The following is an 18,646-nucleotide window of genomic DNA, read 5'->3' on the forward strand; positions in this document are numbered from 1 at the left end:
CGTTAGATACTAAAAATACCAACCGCGTGTGTTATGGCGGTTAGCCGAAGACGGTTTCTGTAGTGTTCTCCAATGTTTTCCATTAAGATTTTATTACCATTAGTTGTTTATTACTCGTCTGAGTCCGACAGTTTTGGCTCTACATGGAGTCCAACATTTATCCTCCACTTATTTGCCATATACACCTACGCCGCCCACGTGGCATAGCCGTCAGTGTATTGTGACAAACACTTGCTTCGCAACGTGGTAGGCTTGAGATGGAGGTGGCGAAATCGTGGTTTGGTAGCCCTTGAGGACTAGGCCTTCTCTTCAAATGATCCGGTTACATAGGTGCGTACCTTCCACAACTCTGCAACCAAGCTATCAATACACGATGAACTGATGGTTGCATTCACATACCAAAGCTCAACACCCTGGAATGTCCTTTCAAAGTGTGAAATAAATGAACGGTAATGAGGCGAAGTCGATTTGTGTCTTCGGTAAACTCTTACAATATGAGTTGCTAGACGACATACTCGTAATTCCATGTCATTGGGTAGGTGTAACCCCCAACCCCCGGATTGAGAACAGAAATCTGCCTCAAGCTTTCCCAATCACCATAATCACGGGCGTCCCTCAGACGTTGATCGGAGTTCCGGACACTCCAAATGCCAATCGCTAACTCTCCAAATGCCAGTAGCTACGTTGAAGTATCGCTTCCTTCCCTCCTCTGTATCGTAATCAATTTTCTTGGTTAATGGGAGTCTATAATCTGAACAACGGACCAACCGTGAAAATAAGTAGGAGCGAATAGATCGAATGGTCATGGAAGTAAATTAGGACGCTAAATACTTTAACCCCTAGATTTGTTCCCTCCAAAGTAACTTATGTTCTGATTTCATTCCATTTGACGTGAAAATAACAGTACAAAAAAGTTGTCAAGTTGCGTATATATCAAAATTTAGAGTTAGTATAATATTTGTCAACTGCAGGTTCTAGTACAGCTTTTTCCATGTCAATGTTAAAAAAAAGATTGACAACTTGGTTTGACCTGACCAGTTGCATTTTCGAATAGCCTTAATATTCTGATTGTGCCAATTGTCTCGAAATTATCAAAATGACACTTGTTCTCCTTCTTGCAAAACTTGTTCAATTTACATGACAAAAACTGGTTTCTGCTTGAAGGTGTATATGGCCATCTCTGGTTTATCAGTAAAAATCTTAAAAAATTCACCCCCTAGTTGCAAAATTACTGCAAAGCCGTATACAATGCAGTTGAAACAAAGGAGCGAGCTAAAAAAAACCTTCACATCATTTGTGAGGCAAACAAGCTGACACGAAACCCGCAGATTTCCGCATGGTGGTTACATTACTGGGCAATACCATGCTGGGAAGCGGTTGGTGATCGCTTGCGAAATGCTCGGAGAATGTTGGAATTATTTCGACAGCCACGCAACACTTCTGCCAATTAGCAGCGGAGATGGGTAAAGTAAAGAGATACGCCAATAGAACAAACACGAGGGTGAAAAGTCAGTAAACACTAGTGGCAAATTGAAGTAATCGCGGGGAGCAATTCCTCTGCTTCAACAGGCTGGTTGATCTTTCTGTTCTCTACAATGAAAAGGTATTGATAATTCGAAAGTATCGTCCTGCTTTTAATCAAGAGGATTGTCTCTCAACGAAACGAAAACGTGCTGAAAGTCATGTTTACAGTATGGTGGAGGTAATGATGTACAGAAAAACGTGTAGCAGTCGAACATGTATGCAGAGGTTTCTCTGATTTGCTGACTTGCATCCGCAAAAATTATGCATGAAGATGCTATGCTGGTGATGAATTGAACTAGGATTTAAAAATTAGTTTCGCTTTAAATTGATGAAATAGAGAAAGTGATAGGCACTAACCTGATGGAAATGCGGACTTCCAGATGTACCATTTTTGAATCCGCCATCATTGTTATCCGAACCATTAACATTCAGATCAGAGTCCATGAAACCTGGACTCATTGTTGCTGCCGTTGTTGTAGCCATTTTAGATATGTTCTAATACGTTTTCGCAAAACTCAGTGACGTAGTTCGCACATGCGATAATTCCTAACAACAAGTGATTGTGTGCTTCACAGAAATTACAACGTTTGTTTATTCTTTCGTCCACGAATTGCGTAGTTTAACGATACCATTTTCGAACGAATCATCAAATATTGCGGACATCATGGTAATGCATTTCCTCGGCAATCAATACCCCCAAATAGCCTTTAAGGAGGTGATTTTCAAAGTTTGTCACAAACTTAAGACAAAAAGCCATTCACTTGTATCCCAACTACGTTTTATATTCCGTGCAACAGCGAATAATTTTTCGTGTCGATTTTAATTGCCATTAAAGAAACACATGGCGAAGATCCTTTCTTTATCCAACAACAAAAACGTTTTCGCTGTAAAGCTCCCGAAATAATGACTTCCCAAAGATACCTCCACGAACGAATCTTTATTAAAAGCAGGCTCAGATCACCTGAGAAGCAATTAATTCCTCAAAGAAAGAATAAGAGAAGACGATCTATTCTAATCTTCGTCGACTTTCTGTGAATCCGTCAAAGCAGCTCCTTCCAATCAGCCGCGATCAGTGTTAGAATATCGCCAATCAATCTCGACCATATTGCGTGAGTCGTGGCGTCAGCGAGCTGCGCCTCCTGAAAAGTAGAACGCTTAGTTATCTGTTGTTATGTTTTGATCATGTTGGTAGTGAGTTTATGCCCGACAAATTGTTTAGAACCGACAGCGTGGGTGCATTCTGAGGGAATAGAGAAGGTATCACGTATCGAGTGTCATTCACTGTGACTGATGTTTTCTAAGTTACCTTAATTTGTTAAAAAAAATGCTTACGAGGCTATTTTTAGTCATATATGCAAGTCAAGTAGTTTAAGCAAAGTGAATGTATGAAAAAGTGACGTTCCAATAATTGGCAGGAAATGAAGGGGGCAGCATGTCAAGAATATGCAATTTGTTCACAAAACGTTTCGTGCTTTTTTCTCTACTCCGGATTTAATGAACTTTTCAGACAATGAGTTTCTGCGTGCTCTCAATTTGATAGCGTATTCATTCAGGTTTAATTTGAATTATAATTTGCGTTTGACAAACCGAATGATATCAGGCTACTATTTTCAATAGGGTCCAATATCGACGCTGCCGATGTTTTGAACGTCGCCTCTAGTCAGGTGCAGATGTTGAATCCCAGATCCTGAAAATAGAGAAATTAGAACTGCTATTAGAATACCACCACGATCAACTGGAATCAGTTTTGTATGACGTTTTATTTCTGGTTAGTTGGCATGAATTGGTTGTAGCAAGAAATATATTTTAATCTGTAAACATTGCCTCCTTGCAAATAGGAACAGAAAACGTCATGACCGATTAGAGAAAAAGATCAGTCTGAGATTAAGTCGGTGATAATTTGGCCACGATAATCCATGATTATTAGCTTAAAAATCATTGCATCTGGTGGCTAAGTTGATATTTGCAACTCAAATACTGAGACGTATCATTTGGGTATCATGTAAACCGGCCTGGCACTTGGCAGGTAATTAGATATTTACGACTCAAATATTGAGGATGTATCATTTGGGTGTCATGGAAAGCGGCCTGGCACTTGGCAGGTAAATAGATATTTACAACTCAAATATTGAGGACGTATCATTTGGGTGTCATGGAAAGCGCCGTGACACAGTGAAGGAACATCCAACTTATCATCGACATGTGGTGGCTTCGAGGCTCGATCAGTACCATTTGGTACTTTAGCTTGTCTGAGTTGGGCAACTGTGTGTACCTTTTGGTTTCTGCAGAAAGGTTTCTTGATTAGGGTTGGGAATGGATGTAAAGTGCTTTGTTGTTGTACAGTAAAGAGAATTGTGTAAGAATTTTTCGAATACATTTGAACGTTATTTATATTAGCACATCATTTCTGGCCTGATATAAGATAGCTTTGAGGAACTCAGAGGGCCTTTTTTGAGGCGAACATTAGTAAACATATATCACAGAAGGACGTCATATCGCTTTCAATATTGCAAAGATACCTCTGACACAGTGAATTCTCTCGTGAACCTGATTGAAATATCTAACTGCAAGATTGGGTTTAGGAAATCAAAAGATAAGCCACAGTTCATTACTCTCTAGATCAAGGAGACGAATGTAATCATATATTCGTCTAATATTTCGCCCCGATGTCGATATGGGTACCACAGCTGTATTTCAAGAACCATATGAATCGCAAAGTTGTCGATATAGAGACAGAGAACTTCGAAACTGAGATAAATGTCTCTGACACTTTAAAGGGGCAACTTTGGCATGCAAAAGGATTGGGAAAAATTGAACACTAATCTCAGGATGCCATAATATGTCTGTCATCAATGGTTTAAAATGTCGAAACTGCGGTCATGAAAACATGTCATGCTTGTATGAGAATCCATTTTTACTCAGGCACACATTTTTTTTCTCAAGCATTATGAATAAAAACCTTGTCAAGAGCGTTGGCATATTTTGCTCAAACTATGGCTGTGCGTCATCTCATGCATGAGAATCAATTCACGATATTCATAATCATACCCTCGATAATAGCACGTGTTTATGGGTAATATAGCAACCGATTTTAATTAGAAATATCACCTTGTTGGCCCCAAATAAGAATTTAATCTATCTTGTGGTATGGAAACAGAATACAGAATACAGATACTGGAACTTTCTCCGTGACTCGGGCAGCATTAGCTGTTTTTGCATGGACGGTTGAAACCCGATTAGAGTAAATCCTCTTGGTTCTCTGGGTAAATATCTGCGGCGAGAAATCTGCAGCACCGCCAGACCGATGAGTGTAATGAAAGTAATGAAACATGAAGAAAATATACCCTCTGTTTGTTTTTTTAAACAGAACACGGTTTTAAGCACTCCTTTTAAGTAAGTGGCTTGAGCTTGTGGTCACTGAATGACCCTGACCATCAGAGAAAAGATGTGTTAGTCACTATACTTCACATCGTTCGTCTAAATATCCGTTCGCCTCGAGCATTGTCGAGTTTGTGACGTTGCGTAGTGTTTCAGCGGTCACTCGGTACGATAGAAGAGTACCGTTGTTAGTTAGGTAATGATGTTCTAATTCATAATAGAATGCCCATCCATTGTTCAATATTTCCAATTTCTTCGATCTGCTATTCTACGTTGACAGGTTTTACGCGTTGGACAATGATCATTGGTGCAACTTAATAACGTAATTCAGCCGTTCTCTTGGGACTTAAATGTCACATGCAAAATGCATCTATCATCCTCACAGACAATGGTTAATGAACGCCAGGCGGAAGATGCTGATTAACTTCCTATGCGGCTGTTACTACTCTCGAATTCTATTCTTGAATTTAGTGAACTAGCTGAATTGAAATGCAATTTGAGGACACAAGACATGTCCTGCCCATGTCGAAATGCCTGGTAGGATTCTTAAATGGTGATGTTTAGGATCGTATTCTGTTTCGTATGCATACATGTACATCCTTAATCTTTAAGATCCTTAACGAGCCTGGTTTATTAATTGAGAATTATTACAAGAAACTTGTAGAGATTGTACTTGCACACAAGTATTAGAAACTGAATAAAATCTAGCTAAGACTCTTATAGGGATATTCGATCTGGGATGTGCCTGATCGAGTATGCGCTGATCGACAATGCCAGCTTTTGCATGGGTTACCGCGATCCCAGCCTTGACAACATTTTTTCTTTAGATGATTTACTACTGTTTATCAAGCACTTTGTAGAAGTTCTTGATGGCCAGACCAAAAGAACCACCCGACAGTGGCCAGGTGGGTTCGTTTCTGAAATCTTAAAACCTTGGGATTTAATTAAATCATTCATCTGAAATTCCTGTATCAGCCCAAAATCCTTGAAATGTAATTAATAATAACAATTACTGACGGCGCTCCGGGTATTCCTAAATCAGAGCGATTAACACAAATTCCATCCGGAATATTTGATTTAAATAACATATCCTCTCCGGAAAGTGTCGAGACTTTCAGCAATTAACCTCCCCCTCCCGGGACTTGCCGAGTCGTCACGACAATTACCAATCCCGGAAGGAATATGGAAAAGCAGTCAATATGCTTTGTAACATATACCGTCATCGCTCATTCTAAGACTGTGTGTCACAGATAGGGATTTCAGACGAAATATTACAGCTGTGTCTGGCGTTATGGCGTTTCAGGATTTTGTAGAATGGGGATTCGGCATGAAGCCCTGTTTACCATTGCATTGTTTATAGCTGACCTCGGAACGAAAAGTAGTAGTAGGTTGGGGATGGATTATCCGCAAGTTACTCACCCTGTGTATTTTTTTCCTGCATTGTTAGTATTTTGAGATCTGAGGCGGATTAAAATGGCGTTAGGACACCAAGATGTAATGCTCTACACTGGCTTATTTATCATGTCAACATAAGTGTATTCCCATCACTACTGAAAGGAATTCATCTGTCGATAGTGTTGCTCGTTCTTCACAAAAAGCACTTGGCCACCTTTTTGGAGAAGCGTCTGCCTTTGTGGCATTAGTCTCTGTCAAAACTAATATTCTGGCTGCAATTTTGGGCTTTCACTTCCATAAGCTACAACTGATATCTGTGTCCACTTTCAATCTAACAAAAAGTCCTCAATGATGCGAAACGTCTGCAAATCACTGAAGGTAGAATGACTATAGCAGCCATGTGTCAGTTTGAATAACTACACTCTAACGAAAATAAAACAAAAGCAGCATTTGTTAACCCATGTGATGTCACAACTAGGGAATGTAGTAACCTCACTGAGCAGTTTACATCAGTTGTTTTTGCGACAATAAGATAGCTGACGATGTGACATGCGACTTGGGGGAAAATCAAATCTACTTGGTGTAAAGTTTGCCAGTTTGCAGAATATGATGGGGAATGTAGGAAATGAAAGTATGCTACTGGCAAGTGTGGGTGATGAAGTAATAAGAGTATAAAATCATGTTGGGTTGTCTGGTTGTAGTTTTTACGGTACTAAACACTCCTAAAACGGCTGCATTTCAATCTCTGATACGCAACCTGTGCTACAGAATGGATTGAGGCGGATGAAAACACGGGTCTGTGTGGCATCTTGGTTAAGTCGCATCTACTGGGCATGCCCTAATAATCTTTGATGATTGCCAGGAGAAGCGCGGCGTGATTAAACAAACACACTGTTTGTATTTTCAGAGTCAGCGTTTAGATTATGCAAAATAGATTGAAACAAAATGACAAATTTGTTTGGCATTCTGGTATGCGTGCTGAAGGAGTCACGCGAATACCATGTGATTTGACTTAAATGTCTGCATTCTAATAGAAAAACATAAAACTATATCCGAACCAATTTTACTGTGGTATCAGTGTACGTGTACGTGTGACCATCAGAGAAAAGCCAGATTTTGAATAAAAAAATCCACCGCATTTTATATTCTGATGATGAACGTACATCATGACCCATTGTTGGATACCAAATATAATTATAATACACCAGTATATCTAATATGATAAAAAGATCTTCAGGTCATGTTGATTTAAAACCTGAGCGACTATCTGCTTGTCTCCAACAGTGTGTTTGAGAAGAGTGGAGATATCGTACTCCTGGCCTGTAGTTAACTCGTTTCCTTATGATGCGTCTCATTTTAAAGTGATACTATGATGTGATTTACAACTTTGCGGAAATACGTCCGTTTTTAATTGTTGATCACAAATGTAAAGCTCAAATTTTCCCTTTTTGATTAGATTTATTATAAAATCGCTGAATGTGAACCACCGCGACCGCGAAAATGTTCATGCTGTGACGTCATCTACGAAAACGGCATCGAAGCGAGCCGTCCGGGCGGGATTAAACCATCAATTTCTAGAAAATGTGCATTTCGATTCGAAAACCTTACCGATTTATGAGAAAGTGACGTAGTCATTTGTCAAAAACAGCTAAAACATTATATGGTGAAATTTGACACGAGTTACCCTTTAACCTCAACGCACTCGGGTGACCTTACTACAGACAGTGAACGCATATTCTAAAACTATTGTGATGTTGTTGCAAGAAGTGTGGAAAATCTGTCCTTCTCGAACATACTTTCTTTACATCATTCAAGAGTACGCCACCATGTGTACATCACGTACAGCGACTTAAATGAAATTATTAGCTTTCTGGCCACGGCCTTCTCCCTAAGGACGGTCGTTGTTTAATGCCATGCATGGGAATTGGCTAATAACTCTGTAATACATACGGCCAAATCTGGTCCCGGTAGCAAAATATCCGATCATTTATAGCAAATTAGACTATTTAGATGCGTCTGGTCTCATGAGGCTGACGTTTCTATTCACCTTCAACTTTCGTAATAATAATGGCAACAGGAAGCATTACATGACCAACATAGGAATTAGACGCCATATTTTGGATTTGTTGCACGATGTTTTCTACTCGGTATTTCAATAGAAAGTAGTTGGTTTTCCATTTCACTAGAAAAGGCGCAATGCCCAATGCTGCACAGGGCTGTATAAGGTGGCTAAGACACAAAAGTATAAACCATTGTTTTCTTGTCAGCTCTTGTCAATTCTCTGTAAGTTATGTTTGATTTATACTGATAGACCTTTACGGATGATGAGCTATTGAACAATTGTCATCAGGCCAAGTTCTTCCCCAGGCGTGTTATTGTTCAAAATAGTGTGACAGTCGGCTTTCATAATTAACGGCTGTCTTAAAATACTATTTTCTCAATGATGCCACAGCTTAGCTATTTCAGGACATGATATGTTAATTATAGCTTTGTCGAGTATGCTGTTGTTTTGATTCCATTCTCATTTTAGCTATTTGTAGAGTAGGTTTGTTCCGTATCAGGAGGTAAAATCATCGTGAGTACGATACGCAGACCTCAAGTTGGAGGAATCTCTTCATTTTGATTGCCAAGTTTCTGGAATTTGAGCAAAACCGGAACTTATATTCAATGCGATTTTGCTGATGGAACTGAGTTAAAATTTGGCTCGCCATGATATGTTTCATGTTTTTATTTTGGTTGGTTACGAATTTTCTCTCCTATTTCCAATCTAAAATATTTGTTCGCGCGGCATATCTTCGCGAGTCAGGGTTGTTTGCGAAAATAAACGCCGGCGAAAATCTTTCTGTTCACCGATGCTTTTGGCCAACATCCAACCTCTCTGACTGTTTCAGACATGGCGGATATGAATGATACCAAAACATCGGGATATATAAACAAGGTAATATACGATGAAATAAATGATCACACATTGCTAAAAGCTTTGACGACCGTTTTCAATTTCTATCTACCTTGTGCGGCGCTTTCACTTGGCTTTATAGGAAACACTGTCATTATCATCATCATGACAAAACGACTCCGCAAGCGGCAAAGCGTGGTTATGTCCTACCACTTCCGAGCATTGGCTTTGGGTGATAACGGGGCCCTAATCTTCGGTTATGGCCAGAGGTTAATGATCAACAATTTGCCCAATATTTTCGATTTTATCAACGGAGATTTCCTCTGCAAAGTTCTTAATTACAGCGTTTTTGTGTGTTTAGGCTTCCATGTTTGGAATGTCATTATCATATCCATCGACCGTTTTGTGGCAGTGTGCTTGCCATTGAAAGCTGCCGCTTGGTGCACAGTCAAGAAGGCCAGGGCTTGCTATCTCTTCAACCTCGGCTTTCACATCGTCTTTAATTTGGTGAAGCTATGGAAATATTACGAGAATGACCCAGCAACTATAGGGGTGGACGTTTGTATAAATCCTTCAGAGTTCCCGCCGTGGTTTGAGGGATTCATAACATCATTCTTTGTCATCATCGTTAACTACGCGTCTCCAATTATAGTGCTTATTCTCAGCGTGTCAATTTTGGTTAAATTTAAGCAACAAGGCAATGAATTGCAAAATATTGGAAAAAGCAGCTTCCCACAGAAAAATGCAGACCAGGAACGCCACCTTACGGTGATGATAATGGTTACTGCCTTCGTGTTTATCTTTTGCCTATCTTGTTTTCCACTGACGGATATGTGTTGGAAATTTCTTATACCGAAGGCAGCGGAAGCCTATCCATTGATACGGCTGCTAAGCATTCATGTTACATATTTTTTCATGATTCTCAACCCCTGTCTTAACTTTTACATCTACTTGTTAGTTAGTGCCTCATTTAGAAATGACTTCGTACGATTATTCAAGCACCCTTAAATCACTACAAGTGCGTACGACTGCCAGCATAATCGTCATTTTACTACCCGTTCAATCCGAAATACTTCGACCTGATTGAGTGTTACACCCTGACTTGGTGGCACGCCTGTTGTGAGTAGCATCTCAAAACTGTGTATTTTTTAGACTACTTGTAACTTTCGACGAACCACTTTATGCAAGATTCTTATCTCTTTGTCTGACTGACACAAATCAGTGTGACTGTGCAAAATGTCAATGTCAGTCCCTTAGATATCAAACATGATACCGAGCATAATAACATTTATTTTCTGGACCACCCATTATTGAAGCAGTTCATTCTTGTAATTTCTTGTCAATTTTCCGTGTGGAATTAATGATAATGCAGATAATGATATAATTAGCAAATTTCATACGACCAAGTTTTTCCCCTATTTCCCTTTAAACTGCTATCTTAAAAATACAATTTACCCAATGATGTCTCTGCCAAGCTATTTAAAGACGTCGATAATCATGATATTGAGGAGCGTGTTATGTGTTGATGTCGGGGTCATTTACGATATCATTAACAGTATTGAACGATTGCTCCAGCGCTTGGATGGGCAAACATCATGAGTTTGATACCGTATACGGATACATTACACTGTTCGTGACAATGGAGGAATTAGTTCACTCGGATTGCCAAGTTTCTCGAATTTGAGCTTAACCGAAACTCTTAATACAATCCCGGAAATAGCACATTACATTCTGAACCTCGATCCAGAGGTATTTCTCTTGTAACTTTCACCTCAACGCTCACTGGCTGCGGAAAGAAAATGCCCACTAAACATCAAGCGGTTAACCGTTGCATTGATACATCCCCTATCTATCTGACTTGGATCGTTCAGAAATGGCGGAATTGAATGATACCGAAACGTCAGTAGATGTAAACAAGGTAATATACGATGACAGAGATAACCTGCTAAAGACTTTTATGACTACATTTAATTTCTATCTACCTTGTGCGGCGCTTTCACTGGGCTTTATTGGAAATACTGTCATTATCGTCATCATGACAAAACGACTCCGCAAGCGGCAAAGCGTGGTCATGTCCTACCACTTCCGAGCATTGGCCTTTGGAGATGACGGGGCCCTAATCTTCGGTTATGGCCAGAGGTTGATATTCAACAATCAACCAAATCTTTCCGATTATATCAACGGGGATTTTCTCTGCAAAATGCTTTATTACAGCGTTTTTGTGTGTTTAGGCTTCCATGTTTGGAATGTTATTATCATATCCATCGACCGTTTTGTGGCAGTGTGCTTGCCATTGAAAGCTGCCGCTTGGTGCACAGTCAAGAAGGCCAGGGCTTGCTATCTCTTCAACCTTGGCTTTCACCTTGCCTTTAATTTGGTGAAGCTATGGAAATACCAGAAGAACCAAACAAGCACAGACCAGGGCGTCTGTATTTATCCCCCTGAATTCCCGCCGTGGTTTGAGGGATTTATAACATCATTCTTTGTCATCATCGTTAACTACGCGTCTCCAGTTGTAGTGCTTATTCTAAGCGTATCAATTTTGGTTAAATTTAAGCAACAGGGCAAAAAGTTGCACAACATCGGAAAAAAGAAAAATGCGAATCAGGAACGCCACCTAACGGTCATGATGATGGTTACTGCCTTCGTTTTTATTTTTTGTCTTTCTTGTTTTCCCGTGACAGATATGTGTTGGGAATATCTTATACCAAAGGCAGCGGAAGCCTATCCATTGATACGGCTGCTAAGCAATCATGTTACATTTTTTTTCATGATTCTAAACCCCTGTCTTAACTTTTACATCTATATATTGGTCAGTGCCTCATTTAGAAATGACTTCATACGATTATTCAAGGACCATTGACTCACTGCAAGTGCGTACATGTACCAGCAAAATCGTCATTTTAGTACCCCTTCATTCAGAAATACTTCGACCTGATTTTATGTTATCCCCTGACTTGGTGGCATGCATGTTAAGCGTTCTGAGTAGCATCTCAAAACTGTGTTTTTTAGACTTGTAACTTTGGACGAACCATATTTTTCTTAGAGTGCAAAGGGTATGCAAGATGCACCTTTGTTGAATTGATAACTCTTTGTCTGGGAGACGCTAATCAGTGTGTGCAAATTGTCTTATCAAAAAGGTTGATCAGTCCTTCATATCAAACCTGATAGCAAACATAATAACAGTTTTTTTCGGGACCAACCATTATCGAACCAGTTCTTTCTTGTTATTTATTGTCAATTCTACGTGTAATATTCAGGATAAAGCAGATAATATGTTAAGCAATTTTCATCCGACCGAGTTTTCCCTCCTTTTTCTCCCTTTAAACTGCTATCATAAAAATACAAATTACCCGATGATATCTCTGCCCAGCTATTTAAGGACATCTATAATTATCTATAATTGTATTAAAAAGCGTGTTCCATATGTATGTGTTGATGTTGGAGTCATTTACGATATCATTAACAGTACTGAAGGATTGCTCCAGCGCTAGGAGGGGCAAACATGGTGGGTTTGATACCGTACACTGTTCGTGACACTGAAGGAATTAGTTCACTCCGATTGCCAAGGTTCTTGAATATGAGCTAAACTGAAACTCATATACAATCCCGGAAGAGCACATTGCATTCTGAACCTCGATCCAGAGGTATTTCCCTTGTGGCTCTCACCTCAGCGTTCATTGGCGTAACGTGAAGGCGGAGATATTCGAAGGATTTAAGAAAAATGGTTGGCATTTCAAATGAGGTAATGGACCATCGCTGAAGGCATATCTACTGGACCAGTTGAACTTCCCAGAGCCCGATTAATTCTATTGAGTGTGATCTTGCCGATGGAATTGAATCAATTTCAATATGACAAAATGCAAGTGTACGGATCTGGACGGTGTTACGGAGTGTAGCAATAGCTATATTGGAAATGGAAAGGGTCAACCTTTCGGGGCTTGTTACTTTAACGATTTGTGAGACGAAATGTCTCTCGGTTTTTCCAGTAACCGGTTTACAATTGCATTAGGCCAAAACCAAACATGTCTGACTTGGATGTTTCCGACATGGCGGATTTGAATAATACTGAAACGTCGAGAGATGTGAGCAAGGTAATATACAATAACATAGATAACAGAGATAATCACACATTGCTAAAGACGTTGATGACTACATTCAATTTCTATCTTCCTTGTGCGGCTATTTCACTAGGCCTTGTAGGGAACACTTTCATTATCATCATCATGACAAAACGACTCCGCATGCGGCAAAGCGTGGTCATGTCCTACCACTTCAGAGCATTGGCTTTTGGAGATAACGGGGCCCTAATCTTCGGTTATGGCCAGAAGTTAGTGCTTAACAATATGCACCATGTTTTCGATTATATCAACGGAGATTTCCTCTGCAAAACTCTTAATTACAGCGTTTTTGTGTGTTTAGGCTTCCATGTTTGGAATGTCATAATTATATCCATCGACCGTTTTGTGGCAGTGTGCTTGCCATTGAAAGCTGCCGCTTGGTGCACAGTCAAGAAGGCCAGGGCTTGCTATCTCTTCAATCTTGGCTTTCACATCGTCTTTAATTTGGTGAAGCTATGGAAATATTACAAGGAGAACCCAACTAATCTTGAACAAGAAGTATGTATCAACCCACCAGAGTTCCCTCTATGGTTCGAAGGATTCATTTTATCATTCTTTTTCATCATTGTAAACTACGCGTCTCCAATTATAGTGCTCATTCTCAGCGTATCGATTTTGGTTAAATTCAAGCAACAGGGGAGAGAATTGCAAAGGATCGGAAAAAAGAAAAATGAGAACCAGGAACGCCACCTAACGGTCATGATGATGGTTACTGCCTTTGTGTTTATCTTTTGCCTATCTTGTTTGCCACTGACAGAAATCAGTTGGAAATATTTCATGCCAATGGCCGCAGAAGCCTATCCAATGATACGGGTGCTAAGCATTTTTGTTTCATATTTTACCATGATTCTCAACCCCTGTCTAAATTGTTATATCTATTTATTTGTCAGTGCCTCATTCAGAAAAGACTTCGTACGATTATTCAAAGACTCTAGGTCTAATTGAATCTCAGCGAGTGTTTATGATTGCCATAAGCGTTCTTTTGCTTCCCCTTCGGTCAGAGTCTCTACCCTCCGATCAGATGTTTCACCCTGACTTGTTGGTACTCCTGATTTGGCGAGATATCCAAACTGTAGCATGGCTGAATGCATGACGATGCCCATAATACATAACAGATGATAAATGCGAGTGTCAAACGTTGAGCTTTCCTAAGGAGCAGCTATTATATTAATTGTATTCACCACACTGACTATCCTACGAATCTGTCTATTTGAGATGTTCCCTTACCTCATTAAGTACTCTCTGAAGATCTAGATGGAGCCTCGACTCCCCTTGAATTCCGATAACTGGCAAGTGTCAGATAGTTCGCACAGTTTCCAAGACTGCACAATGTCAAAGTAATACATTATTGCATGAACATTTACTTTTGAAAATCGACTGGAACTGTTCAAAATGAAGTCACATCATTTTCATAGCTGTGCGTTTTTAATAATGCACCATGTTTGGTCGATCGACCACTTTCCAAACAGGCCTTCCTGGTGCGATGTAGTTTGTAAGGAAGTGACGGCCAACTTTCAGCTAAAATTTGTCTTTTAAGGATCATCCATTACATGAAATGACATATTGTTTAACTTCTCTAATCACTCATTGTAGACCATAACATTTGCCTCCGTCCTAAGTATTTCCTCCCATGGCTATCAGAGCCTGGACTCATATCGATTTTCGATAATCAATAAGGGTCTAATAGCTTACACAGTTGCCGTGGCTGCTCAACGTCAACGTCATATATGCATGAGAAGAGAAGGTGAAGCCATTGCCAAACATTTCCCAGATAATAGCACAATTTTCTCTCTCCATATAGCAGGAGGATCCGCCATACCGATGCTACTTGTACTACGTTTCCTGAAGCTAAAGAAATATTCCTTAACTTTTCTACTTTTTGTTGTGTGCAAACTTTACCCGCAATGCACTGCAGCAAGTAAATCAGCCAAATCGATCTGTAATGCTACGCAAGTGATGCGGCTGATGTCCATTATACAGTCTCGGTTTTCCGGACTTTAACGAAGACCACCGAGTTCAGGGGAACATGACGTCAAACGACTTGACCATAAGCATCCTTGAAGCAAATTAGGTATTAAGCCACCAATCAAAACTTTAAGCCTTCCAAACACAGACACAACCACCAAATATTGATTGGGGTTTGCATAAATAATTTGATTCATCAATTCAATTTGATTTAAAAGGTATTGCTAATTTGAAAAAAATCTGTTTATCTGCTCGAGGCGTTGATTGGTGTTTGCATAATTAATTCATTTTAAGGTTGACGACATTACTCAGCAATACTTAACAGGTTGTCAGTGACTGGTATCAGAATGTCAGGTGGATTTTCACATTTGTCAAAAGATTCCGAAGACACTTAACATTCTTCCCTCGCAATCAGAACATTAGCATATAGACAATGTTCTTTGTTCGTGATATCCTGGAAGTACCATGCTATCTACGAAGTATCAAATATCATACTTGAAATATTATCTTCGTAGTGAACCGTGAGAGTTGGAAACGGTAAACATACGGTCTCCGCTACGGGGCACTGGCTGTTTCCAGTGTATTGCATTGTTCTGACACAGATGTGGCGTAAATTTTGTAAGTGTTATGAGGTCATTTTGGCGACCAAGGTGAAAGGGGACTTGTTCTTCTGCGGGGTGAGAAGTGACGGATAGCGACCCAGCTACATATGGGTGCGTTATCAAAAGCAGCCGGACTGCGCACTCTGCTTGAAGTGCTGGAGGAAAGAGGGCCAGTGTACTTGTCGGAGCCATTGCTGTTTTGATGTTAAAACAAGAACAAGAACAAATGAAAGTCAGCGCCGCAAATTGAGGTACAAATGCCCTATTGACATGGGACGATGATCCAGTCCATTTTAACTGATCAATGACTGACCCGCTACCTGTCCGAATCTCCTAAACGTTCGAGGACGTGCACGTCCGGGTACATAGCTTTTAGGATGCGCTCAAGCTTACTGATTATGACTGGTTTGTCTTTATTCTTAGCAACGACTGTCCTCTTAATGGACAACTCTGTGAGTAGAATTATTAATGACATCTTGACACTCATTGATTCCAGATGTCCAATTACAGCTAACAGTCAGCCCTGTTTCCTGTGCTGCGGAACTTTATCTCGAAAGCTCTCCTTACCACCGCAATCGTAAATCACTTGGTGTTCAAGTATCGATATAAATACACTTGGTTAATTTGTCCGTTCAGTAGACTGTGAAACGAATTAGAAGCCAGTAAATTAGCGCTGGTTTCAAGTGTACATGCACCAACACCTGGCTATGCATTGATTGTGCATTACTTTGTGTCCGACATACAAATCTCTCCGAATTTGACTTTCGTTGCGATTTGACAAACAGGTGAACGGTTGCTCATTGAACATGTCAAAAGCACGCTAAAAAGTGTTTTTATTAAATAAAACAGTAAAGTCGACCGTTTGTGTCCGACTGATGAGAAATCCTTTCATCTGGAAATAAATGTAGGAATCAGATTGGTTCACATACGTGTGAGTGGGATTGAGAGGGAATAGAAAGTTAACGTGGTCGTCACACTATTGACGCTAACGACGACGATAACTTATTTTCTTTTCATAAAATATATTCTCACAGAAGAAATAGAGTTCACATTGGCGTTAACGCGGTAATTTCTAAAGCTTTACTCATGGAAATGAAATGCGTTGAACTGAAAAAAGTCGTCTGTCTCTTGAGACTCCTACTAAAAGGCATATTGCATCCGGAATAGCGGTCTGATTGGTTAACCGACCAGATTGATCAAAGTCCACAACCATCTATTCCTTTCATGTTTTGATGAATAATAAATGCTTTTCACATTAGCTGACTGCAAACATGGCAAAGACGATATTGATATCGAAGGATATACCTAGCGTTTTTGAAATACGAGTGGAGGATTTCAATATGAGATTTCAATAAAACATACTTCTGATATCTTCTTTTAGTGAAACGGTCACATATTGGTGCGAACTTGTCTGACGTGTATCTGTAGATATCTTATTTTGGTTGATCAAATTGATCAAAAGGAAATGCTTAGTTCCATGTTGACAGAAGACGATCATAGTGAGCGTCTTCCTCTTCTAATATCAAATAAAATTCAACGCTGAGATTCCCACATACAGACACGTACTGTTAACGTCTTAATTATCGCGAGATTTTAATTCGCCCATCTCGATTAAAATAAAAAATCTTGAACAAAAAATTCGTTGGAAAAGCTGAAAGCACTTCATAATCCGCCGAAATACAATTCATTGACAGTTTTAAAGAACATTTCAGAATTGCAAAATTAATAAGGCGCGAAAATTTGGCGATTGAAACTAACGATACTGAAAGAATTTTTCATTATCAAAAACACCAATAAATTATAGTCGCTATAATTTATTGCTGGCATAGGCCCTCCATCAATGTGGCAACCACCAAAGATGGTTTCAAGGTTCCAGAATATCAACGAGTATTGACGTGTCGAAGGAGTCAGACATGCTCACGATGTATGATCTTAACCATCAACACATGCTTGGTAAAAGAGCAAAAAACATCAATAGTCTGATACAATCTGTATGCAAACCTCTGTTTGGGGGCATGAAACACAACAACTGACATGACTGAGGAAAAAACAACCTGTTGTGCAGCACAGCTATCCATCTTTCTCAACTAAGTCGTGTACTTAATGATCCAACAAATCCCACTTTCATCCAGCGGCGTCTCGCCTCACCATCAAATATTCTTGGATTGTAGTTAAATTTAATTTTTTACGAGGCTTAAGTACCTGTGGATACGGAAATGACAGATTTTGATATTGCCCATAGCCTCAGGTTTCTGCGAAGGAAGCCACCTAACTTAAACACAAAAGATAAGGAGAATGTGTCGACTCCGCCGGTAACAATGTGATAAGGGTGATTTTTCGCAGATTCCCTTCCCTCAACACTTCCTTCATGACCCCGGTTTGGTGACGTCCGTTTAGCTCAAGAAGATGCATAGACTATTGGGACACACACCCATGCCCTAACTAAGAATTTTATGGCGTAATCTGAAGCTGAAAAGATAAGAAAAAATGAAATGCTACAGTAAAAGTTAAAAGGCGAGACTTGGTCCCTTTCTGCTCACACCACCAAACGGGTTATTAAGATCTTTAAATTCAAAAGTGGAAGTTCTAAACCACAAGTTAAATGCATTGTCTTTTACCGGATTAATGTAGTGCTTCGTCAATCGTAATCATGTCATGATTTTTCCAGAGATACTTTGGGATAATTGAATTTGGATGCCTGAAAGCAATATCCCGTCATGGTAAGACGACTGACACTATCGCAGCATTCGTTATAGCCTTGGACG

At 39.8% G+C, this 18,646-nt stretch overlaps 1 protein-coding gene across 2 annotated transcripts in view; it reads right to left on the minus strand.

The window, feature by feature from the left end:
• The window catches only part of LOC135500025 (cardioacceleratory peptide receptor-like), a 112,735-nt gene that overhangs the window by 26,791 nt on the left and 67,298 nt on the right, over positions 1–18,646 (minus strand). For both annotated transcript variants that reach the window (XM_064791159.1, XM_064791160.1), the window contains exons 3-4: positions 3,112–3,211; positions 1,882–2,663 (exon numbers count right to left, since the gene is read on the minus strand). In XM_064791159.1, the coding sequence (XP_064647229.1) occupies positions 1,882–2,007 (126 nt within the window). In that variant the 5' untranslated portion in view covers positions 2,008–2,663; positions 3,112–3,211. The remainder of the gene's footprint in view (positions 1–1,881; positions 2,664–3,111; positions 3,212–18,646) is intronic.

This window comes from Lineus longissimus, chromosome 15 (assembly GCF_910592395.1).
Source record: "Lineus longissimus chromosome 15, tnLinLong1.2, whole genome shotgun sequence".
In the NCBI taxonomy this organism is placed as follows: Eukaryota; Metazoa; Nemertea; class Pilidiophora; order Heteronemertea; family Lineidae; genus Lineus; species Lineus longissimus.